Below are 9,901 nucleotides of genomic sequence, written 5' to 3'. Positions count from 1 at the left end.
TCTCTCGAGATATTTCTCCCTATCAAATTGGTATCAGAACTTCAAGTTGCGAAATTGAACTACTCATGGGCAAGTGGATTCTTTTAGGAGTTGAACCGATGAAAATTCTCTTCTTGATGATGGATCGAAGTGCCAAAGTGTTAAAGAATTTAACTAGTATTAGACCAAGTGTTGGCAGGGTCCGGTTGGTGTTAGACAAAGGAGTCAAAGGCTGGCAGGGGTCCAAAATGCAGTTTGGATGTTAAATAAGAATGGATCCATGTTTGGGAGAAGAGGTGACTTTAGGTGATAAGGTGGGTTTGCGTTGAGTATTAAAGTGGATTCAAAAAATGGCTTGTAAATTTGGATTTAATATCAGGGGTTACTCATGAAGGGGGAGATTTGTTAGATCCATCAGTAAAGGATTATATTCTACATTGGTCTGAAAGATAGAGAAAGAGCGGTTAATATGTAAGTAAGGGTCCGAGGCCTTGTTAGGATTCAAGCACGAAATAAACAATTATTGAAACATCAAGTGCACAACAATTTAATGAGAAATAAGCCACAAGCATGAAAGATAAACGATACATAATATTTGACGTGACTCAATTTCACCGTTGAGCCTACATCTATGGAGAGAAACCCGTTCTTTATTATGAGAAGAAAACCCTATATAATAATATAATTTGAATCCAAACCCAATCCTTGTATAACATCTCTTATTTTTCAAGAACCTCCTCTCATCCCCATGCATAAGGCTACATATCACCTATTTTATGCCTTGTGTGTCACTTATGTAGTATGCCAACCTACCTATTTATACGGAACATTATTTGACAAAAATTCAAATAATAATAGGAAACCAATGCTAATTCCTAAACTTATACAGAATAGGAAATAGCTTCTAAATCCTAAATAAAATAGGAAATTCCTCGGCTACTATTTCAAGTAACTAAAATCAATTAGGAAATTAGTTACTTCCACACAAAATAAGAAACTTGTCTAAAAGAAATTAAGCCAATTTTCTAATAAATCTCCACTCTGACGAAAATTTTTTTTAACAACCATTTGCCTTCAACTACCAAATCATATAGTACCGAACTACACATCCGAATCAATACAGTTTTGACACCAAATTGATTCAATCAACAAATGAACATGTGTAATTACCCCGAATCCAACCTCCATTTAATTTGTGAGGTGTCTCAATTCACCAACACCTTTTGCAAGATTTCTTCTCATTACTACTTGCAACTCAAGATCCCTTTCTATGAGCTCTAACCCTAATTATTGAGACAATCAAGTGGAAAAATCACCATACTTTTTTTCCATTTTTAGGACTATTTCGCCACATGTGGTTTTCGATACTCTGTCTAAAACAAAAAATTTGTAACTGTCAGAGTCTTTTGGCACATGAAAATTAGATCTCTTTGTTTCTTTGGAACATGTGCCACACCACCTAAAGAACATAACCGAATCTAATAACCATTCGAGGTGAAGTATCAACCGATGGAGTTGTGAGAAAATCTCCACCGATTCATGTTCAAAATCAACATTGGACTCAACCTTTTTCTTGACCCGTGAATCACCTGCCTACATTTACTTTCAAGTATCTCCATGCTTTTCAACTTTTCACCCTTTACCTTCAATGCTTCTTACTAAACTCTTGAAACAAAGATACCACCCATTAAATTATTTAATTGGTAACAACCACCAACCCACTTAATCCCAATAGTTAATTAGGATCCAATCTTAAACAACCAAACTCTTGATCCAACCATTCAGTGTGTTGGGATCCAAATGCTTGTGACCAGCCCAGTTTCACAATCAAGCTCTGACACCACTTGTTAAGATCCAAGTGTGGAACAAACAACTATTGAGATATCAAGTGCTCAACAATTTAATGAGAAATAAGCCATGAGTATGAAAGATAAACGACACACAATATTTAATGTGGCTCGCCTCTATCATTGAGTCTACGTTCATAGAGAGAAATCCGTTCTTTATTATGAGAGGAAAATCCTATACAAGAATACAATTTGAATCAAAATCCAACCCTTGTATACCATCTCTCATCTTCAAGAACCCTCTCTCATCCCCACGTGTAAGGCTACATGTCGCCTCTTTTGTGCCTTGTGTGTCCCTTATGTAGTATACCAACCCACTTATTTATAGAAAACATTATCTGTCCAAAATTCAAATAACAATAGGAAACCATTGTTAATTCCTAAACTTATACAGAATATGAAATAATTTCTAAATTCTAAGCAAAAATAGAAAATTCCTTGACTACTATTTCAAGTAACTAAAACCAATTAGAAAACTAGTTACTTTCACATAAAATAAGAAACATGCCTAAAAAAATTAGCCAATTTCCTAACATCTCCTTACAAGTTTAGAAAGGTTTCATAGCTATCTTTATAAATATTAGATTTCTCTCCCGCTACCTCCAAATTTTGAAAATCCTTTTATATTCCCTTGACTATTGGAAATTTTCATTTATATCATTGTATTTTTTTAAACTTGCCCTCCGGTTTTTTACAAAAGGGAGAAATGCAGTTTTGAACCTTGATGCTTGGCCTATATGCCAAATTTGTCCCTAATGTTTCGATCAAAACAAATTCAATCCCCACAATTTTGATTTTACGCAAATTTGGGATAATTTGATGGAAATTCAACAATTCTAATGGTCATGATTAATTTTCCATTAGTCATTTTGATTTTGCATTTGTTGTCCCCATTGTTTGGAGATTGAATCATTATTATCTATCAAGTTTCAAATAGTGATACGTGGGTTTTTAGATCAAAATTACTTTACTTGTGTACCGTGAATTCTAGATGAACTTCTTTTTTTGTTCTCGTGTTATTTTCTTCATTTATTCATGGCACTCGTTTTGTTATAGCTTTCTTCTTTTTGGCATATAGTGTTGATCTCAAATTTGACATAATGTGTAATTATTTTTTGCATCATGAATAATTGATGGACCATATGTTCTTTCATTTTTACGCTTACATTGATTATTAAACATCCAATTACATTGCCTTTCAAAATATGAGGAATATACAATATATGTAAATTAAGTTGCTAATTTAATAAATTTTTCTTTCTTTTTAGTTTTCCATTTCAATAGGATATCAATGAAGTTTCAAATAAAATAGGTATTTTATAGAACTATTTTATTAAATGAAAATATCAATGTACACAAAAATTTGAAATAATTACTTTAAAACTTTGTTTTTGGAACATTTAGTTTTAACAGGAAGAAAAGACAAGACAAAACAAAAGGAAATTTTTAAAAATCCCTAAAAGATTGGTACTTATCTCATTAATTATTGCAATCACAATTTCTAACTACAGCCACTTGAAATTTAAGTCCACAAGTATTGCAAGAATTTGTGTATAATAGTTAGATTAACGTTATGTATTGAACTTAGTATTCTCTCTTCTTCCACTAATTGTATTTTGTATATTATTTGTGTATAGCTTTTCAATTCTAACTAGAGTTACTCTTTCGGCTAAAGATAATAGTATGCCGATGTGAAGTGCTTTTAGAGATTTTTAGATTTGGGAAAACATTTGTCATATGTTTAATTTCATTTTGGAACCATAACCATGCTTATTATTTAAATCCCAAGAGAGTATATTGATCAAAACTTCGAACCTTGGGGACTAAAAATATAATGTCAAAACTTTTCACTATTGCTAATTGGAATTTGATCATTAGTTATTGTGATTTTCTATTAGTTTTCCTAAATTTGTATAAAATCCATAATTTTGGAGACCAAATTTGTTATGATTGAAACATAATAGACCGGTCTGATAGATGGTCAAAACATTGAAAATCAAAACTGCATTTTTCCCTTTACAAAAATATAGATTGCCCCGTCAAGCACGCATCTCCACTAGTCTTGCCCCACCAAATCCTGACCTCTGGTTAGCCACTGCTATTCATATATAATATATTTTTTTTATTGATGACCATTAAGGCTAAATCTGTGATGCTTCTTCTTTTAATCAGTGGTAGAGAGTATCATTCTTCGATAAAATTTATAGTCTTGAGCTGAACACGAAGGGCTTCTTATGGCAAAAGAAGCATAAAGCAACAAGAAGGTAGGAATTTCTTAAATGCAACATGTTAATGCGGATTAGTTTTGAAATTATGGTGTTCGAGGAAACTGGCTAGTGGTAGCGGTACAACACTTAATTTATTGCCCTCAAAAAAAATTTATTGCCACAACAAATTTCTATTTAGGTAACAATCTCAACTTTTTCAAAATGAATCCAACCTTGGACGAGTGAAGGATGCAGATGCCATTTGAAAGCAATTTACTATGGAGCTAAAATGGGTAATATAAAAACATCACTTGCTATAAAAATTTTATTGGATTCAAGATTACAAGGACTACAAATGGGTAATATACAAATACGAATTCAGCCTTGTTTGGAGGAGAGATAGATTAGATAATTCGCAAGGATTGAGTGTGAGTAAGAGAGCTATCGAATCCTCTCACTTATTCTGTGAAAAAAAAAAGAGAATAGAAAAGAAAACCCTTAATAGTCGTTTGTTGCAAATATTGGGCAACCAAATTATTGGGCAACCAGATGATTGGGCAACCAAATATATTGGGCAACCAAATGATTGGCCAGCCAATCATTTGACACCAAAAAAATATATCTCTGGAAAAAAAATATTGGGCAACCAAATGATTCACTTTCTCATATGACACCTGAAAACTCTGACCTCCATTTAGGATTGAAATCGCAAGCTGTTTGGCTCTTTCCTACCGACACTGATAACTTTCACCACAGTTGTACCATTCTTTATACAACACCAGGCACGAAGACAATAAAAAATCGTAACTTGTAGGCGAAGCTGGTCGATCATTAAATTGTAGGCAAAGCCGTGCGGGCATAATGACTCAACGTATCCTTAGGTATTAAATGGCGGAAAACCATATTTGCATCTCGGGGATGTTGCTGCGATATGTTTATTAGTCAAAGAAAAGGTGTGGAAAGGTGAGCGAACAGGAGGTGTAAGTAATTGTGGCCACAAATGGTAGGGAAAATGTGTTAGATGGGCACGTGTAAAGGTCTTTTGTGGCCTGGAACCTGAAGAAGGTCTTTTGTGGCCTGGAACCTGAAGACCTATTGGGCGTTGCAGTTAAGTAGAAAGGGGATAGGAAAACTTGAGGGGATTCCAACTGAAAATGTGAAATGTGGGGCTCTTTTATTCAACAACGGGTTTATTTTTATGTTATCCGATAAATAAATTAGAATTTAAGGAAAATGGGCACTGTGTGAGTATAATGAACGAAAGTCATAAAGAGTTGGTATTTTATTAACAATGGGTTTAAATTTATTTTTAACCGACAAGTAAATTCCTATTTAAGGCACCTTGGGTACTATGTGAGTATAATGGACGAAAAGCATAAAGAGCTGGTCTTTTATTCAACTGGATTTATTTTTATTTTACCCGATAAATAAATTTCTATTTAAGGCACCTTGGGTACTATGTTGTTGTAATGGAGGAAAGCCATAAAGAACTTGTTTTTTATTTAACAACAAGTTAATTTTTATTATATTCGATAACTAAATTTTTGTTTAAGAAAAATGGATACTCTATTCTTATAATGGACAAAAGCTTGGAAAAGTGGGGACGGGTTTATTTTTATGTTATCCGACAAATAAATTAGTATTTAAGGAAAATGGGTACTCTGTGAGTATAATGGACGAAAGTCATAAAGAGCTGGTCTTTTATGCAATAATGGATTTAAATTTATTTTATTCGATAAATAAATTTCTATTTAAAGCACCTTGGGTATTCTGTGAGTATAATGAACGAAAGGTATAAAGAGCTGATCTTTTATTCAACAACAAATTTATTTTTATTTTATCCGATAAATAAATTTCTATTTAAGGCACCTTGGGTACTATGTTGTTGTAATGGAGGAAAACCATAAAAAATTGATTTTTTATTCAACAACGAGTTAATTTTTATTATATCTGATAACTAAATTTTTGTTTAAGAAAAATGGGTACTCTATTCTTATAATGAATGAAAGCTTTGTAAAGTGGGGCTCTTTTATTCAACAACGGGTTTATTTTTATATTATCCAACAAATAAATTAGTATTTAAGGAAAATGGGTACTCTGTAAGTATAATGGACGAAAGTCATAAAGAGCTGGTCTTTTGTTCAACAATGTGTTTAAATTTATTTTATCCGATAAATAAATTTCTAAACCGCCTGCTCCTGTTATAGGTGACACTTGATTTTTTACAAATATTCCCTTCATCCTCCGTACATGTCAGCTTGCAACGTGTTTGCTTCTTTGCCATATTCTTTATCTTTCCACACCTGTCTTGTATTAGTTGAATACACTACAGAATTTACCCTTGGAGGAAAAGTGAAAATGCATACTTCTAAAGATGCACGTTTCCTATAAATATAAATGCCTCTATTTTGAAGGAAAGCGTAATAGATTGACAAATGCATGATAGATGCTTGCTTGTTCCTTTTTTTTTCACTTTTCTTCTCTAAGTGGGAGAGGGATGAGATTAAAGAGTCATCGTAACTTAGGTGTTATGAAATTGGCTTAATTTCTTTTAAGTAGATTTTTTGTTTTGTGTGGAAATAACTAGTTTCCTAATTGGTTTTAATTACTTGAAATAGTAGCCAAAAAACATTCTATTCAGTCTAGGATTAGAAGTTATTTCATATTCTATACAAGTCTAAGAATTAGAATTAATTTCCTATTGTTATTTGGATTTTGGCTAAATAATTTTCCTTATAAATAGGTGAATTGATATACTATACAAGATACATAAGAGCACACAAGAGGCGACATGTAATCTTATACATGGGGTAAGAGAGGGTTCTTGGGAAATGAGAGATGGTATACAAGGGTTGGACTTGAATTCAAGTTGTATTCTTGTATAAGATTTTCCTCTCATAATAAAGAACGGGTTTCTTTCCATGTATGTAGGTTCAATGGTGGTGCCGAACCATGTTAAATATTGTGTGTCGTCTATTTTTCATGCTTGTGACTTGTTTATCATTAAATTATTGTATACTTAATATCTCAATAGTTATTTGTTCCGCGCTTGAATTCTAACATTAGGCTTAAATCATAGCCTAACTAAAATCACACTAGCGGTTTGACGAATTCAAAACTGAAATTGGACTTGTTATACCAGAACGGGGGCCAGAACCTGGACTAAATGTTCCCGTTTGGGTTCATAAAAATATTAAAACCAAAGCCAAAACTGCAAGTTCAAGAGTCGGTTTGAACCATCCAAATTTATTTAAGCAGAAAACTCAACACTAGCCCCTAGGCTTATTTTGGCCTAGCCTAAAGTCCAAATTTGAAAGCTCAACTAATTGTAAATTGTATAATTGTCTAATCGAGATATTTTTCTTTTTATATTTCAATATCAATGACCAGGTCATGCAGCTTTTTATTTTATTTAAAACAACCAATTAGTTTCGAGGTATTTTTGCGTATAATTTGTATGATTTTTTTTCAGCTAATAATATAATAAAAGTCTTATATTTCTTCCAGATTCATTGCTATATTTTCTCAAATTCAATGGTGAAACAATAAGCATTTAAGTGCAATTAGAAGATCTAGAATGATAACTGCAAGAACCTAGAACCATATCTAGAAAAAGAATCGGAACTAAAATCAAACCAAAACTAGAGGTTCCAGAACAGTAATCATAACCATCCTTACGAGGCGGGGTTGAGATTCCACCTTTTATGTGTTTATATTATCCTTCATTTACTTGGAGGCAAAATTTTACTAATGTTGTGTCTCCTTATTTGGAAAACATAGCCATATATACGATGACTGTTCGGGTTCATAAAACTACTTCTGCTCTTCTTCAAAATATTCATCTTCGCAAATCGTTGGATCAAAAGGGCGAGACCATATCTTATATTTACAACTTACAGGTTTTTAACATACATAATAAAAGATATTATTGTATCTTGTGATGTAAATAAAATGTTACATAATTCTAATCATGCTTATCTTTGAACTATTGCAAAGTTTGACGTGTTCTTCCTTGTTTCTTTTCTTCTTATAAAATATTTGGCACGTCAATCAAATTGGAAAACATTTAATCCATCCAAGTCGGTGCAGAGTCCAAATCATCAACACTACTTGGACATACTGTTGAATATGAGAGACATGAACCTTATCATCTCCATAGTCCTCGAAGATCCATTTGCCTTAAAGACATGTAGAAATTAGAACAAATGCTTCTCCGTACATCTTTCTATTTGTTTACGCTTTTATGGACTCTCTACCTAGCACGACAACCATCTCTTCAACAGTCATCAATCCACACCTGCTACACGGTGGGCCGACTCTGCGACCCTTTCGATGGGAATGTGGCATAGGTTTTCCTATAAATAGACATCAATCTACGCTTGCTTCCTCCTCCTTCTCAAAGTCAGTCTTCAGTACACAAATTTTCCTTGAGCAAAAATGGGTTCCAAGACACTTCTTTTCTTTTGCATTTCCATGGCTGTAGTTCTAATGATTACCTCAGAGGTGGCTGCCAAGTCAGTTGACGATTGTAAGACATTTATTCTCCAATTCACATTTCATTATTTTTTCTCTTTCTAATTTATATGCGCCATGTTTTAATTCAGTATTTAGGACCACAGCGTTTAACGTTTCAGATAGATTTTTGTTGCCCTTAAAAAAACAAAAATAGATTTTTGTTGTACACGTGAAGTGTCGGAGTGCTAAGAAACATGGCTGAGCTGTGGTTAAAAAGATTGAACACACCTCCACTTTCAGTTACTGGATTCTAAGTGTCAAGCCTTTCCAAACGTGGGAGTTGGGAGTATAGTCGTTTGTGACTGGATTACTCTTCCTGTATTTTTAGAGTAAAACTATATTTTATAATGGTAATGGTGCGTCTCGGTGCATAAAATATGGATTTAAGATTCTCATTTTGAACATACTGTTAACAAATCTTTATATTTATTAACTTTCAGAAACTATGATAAAATAGCTATTAGTTGGTAGTAATGAGCCATTTTAAAGATATCTGTAAAATAATAATTTGACACATACGTTAAAAGGCAAATTTTCAAAAGGATTACGATGTGTTTTGCTAAAATACTCGGTAACCTAAAAGCATGTACACAATTTGGTCCAGACCTTACATTTTCAAAATTGCGATTACAGTAACTAACGCCCATACCCTATTTATCTTTATTGCAGCCAAGACAGTTGAGACAAATCAGGAAGTAGAAGCCAAGTACCATGGAGGATATGGAGATCACCATGGAGGAGGTCATGGAGGGCATCCTGGTGGTGGATACGGGGGCCATCCAGGAGAAGGTAATGGGGATCGCGGTGGCGGCCATGGTGGTCATGGCGGTGGCGGGCATCATGGCGGAGGCAGCCACGGAGGCAGCCATGGTGGTTATGGACATGGAGGGCATCATGGTGGTGGCGGCCATGGTGGACATCCTGGTGAGGCCGCAGATGCTGAGCCTCAGAACTAATAAAGCCGGCTTCTAGCTAGGTCGTGATTAATCATGAATGCTTAAACAGGCTTGCTATAATAGTATGTACTTTGTAATGTGTGATTCAAATAAGTGTTGGATCAGTGATCATGTAATATGCACTCCATGTGTTTGCTGGCTATCTAGTTCAATATAAGCATATGAGTTTGTGATTTTATGTCTCTTTTTTGAGCACTTTTGAGGTGATGGCACTTTTGAAGTCAATTTTGCAAGTTTTCACCAAAAAAATGAGTAGTTTTAGTATTTCAAATTGACAACAAAGTCAATCTTAGTTTTTGGTTGGTTTTATCTGTAAATCAGTAAATCATTATCAAATTTCTCTTTTTCTTTTTCTTTCCTTTCTTTTGGGTATACTTAAACAAACCAGTGCATATAT

The 9,901-nt window shown here is 33.7% G+C and overlaps 1 protein-coding gene across 1 annotated transcript; it reads left to right on the top strand.

The window, feature by feature from the left end:
• Positions 1 to 8,404: 8,404 nt before the first annotated feature.
• Positions 8,405 to 9,682, top strand: LOC140004420 (uncharacterized). Its single transcript, XM_072082221.1, has 2 exons — positions 8,405 to 8,561; positions 9,218 to 9,682. Exons 1-2 carry the CDS (start codon positions 8,471 to 8,473, stop codon positions 9,502 to 9,504), a joined length of 378 nt encoding a protein of 125 aa, XP_071938322.1. The 5' UTR covers positions 8,405 to 8,470; the 3' UTR covers positions 9,505 to 9,682.
• Positions 9,683 to 9,901: the final 219 nt, after the last annotated feature.

The sequence above is a fragment of the Coffea arabica genome, chromosome 3c (genome assembly GCF_036785885.1).
Source record: "Coffea arabica cultivar ET-39 chromosome 3c, Coffea Arabica ET-39 HiFi, whole genome shotgun sequence".
Classification (NCBI taxonomy): Eukaryota; Viridiplantae; Streptophyta; class Magnoliopsida; order Gentianales; family Rubiaceae; genus Coffea; species Coffea arabica.
The sequence above is the reverse complement of the archived record's forward strand: the minus strand, read 5'-3'. Positions and strand labels throughout refer to the sequence as shown.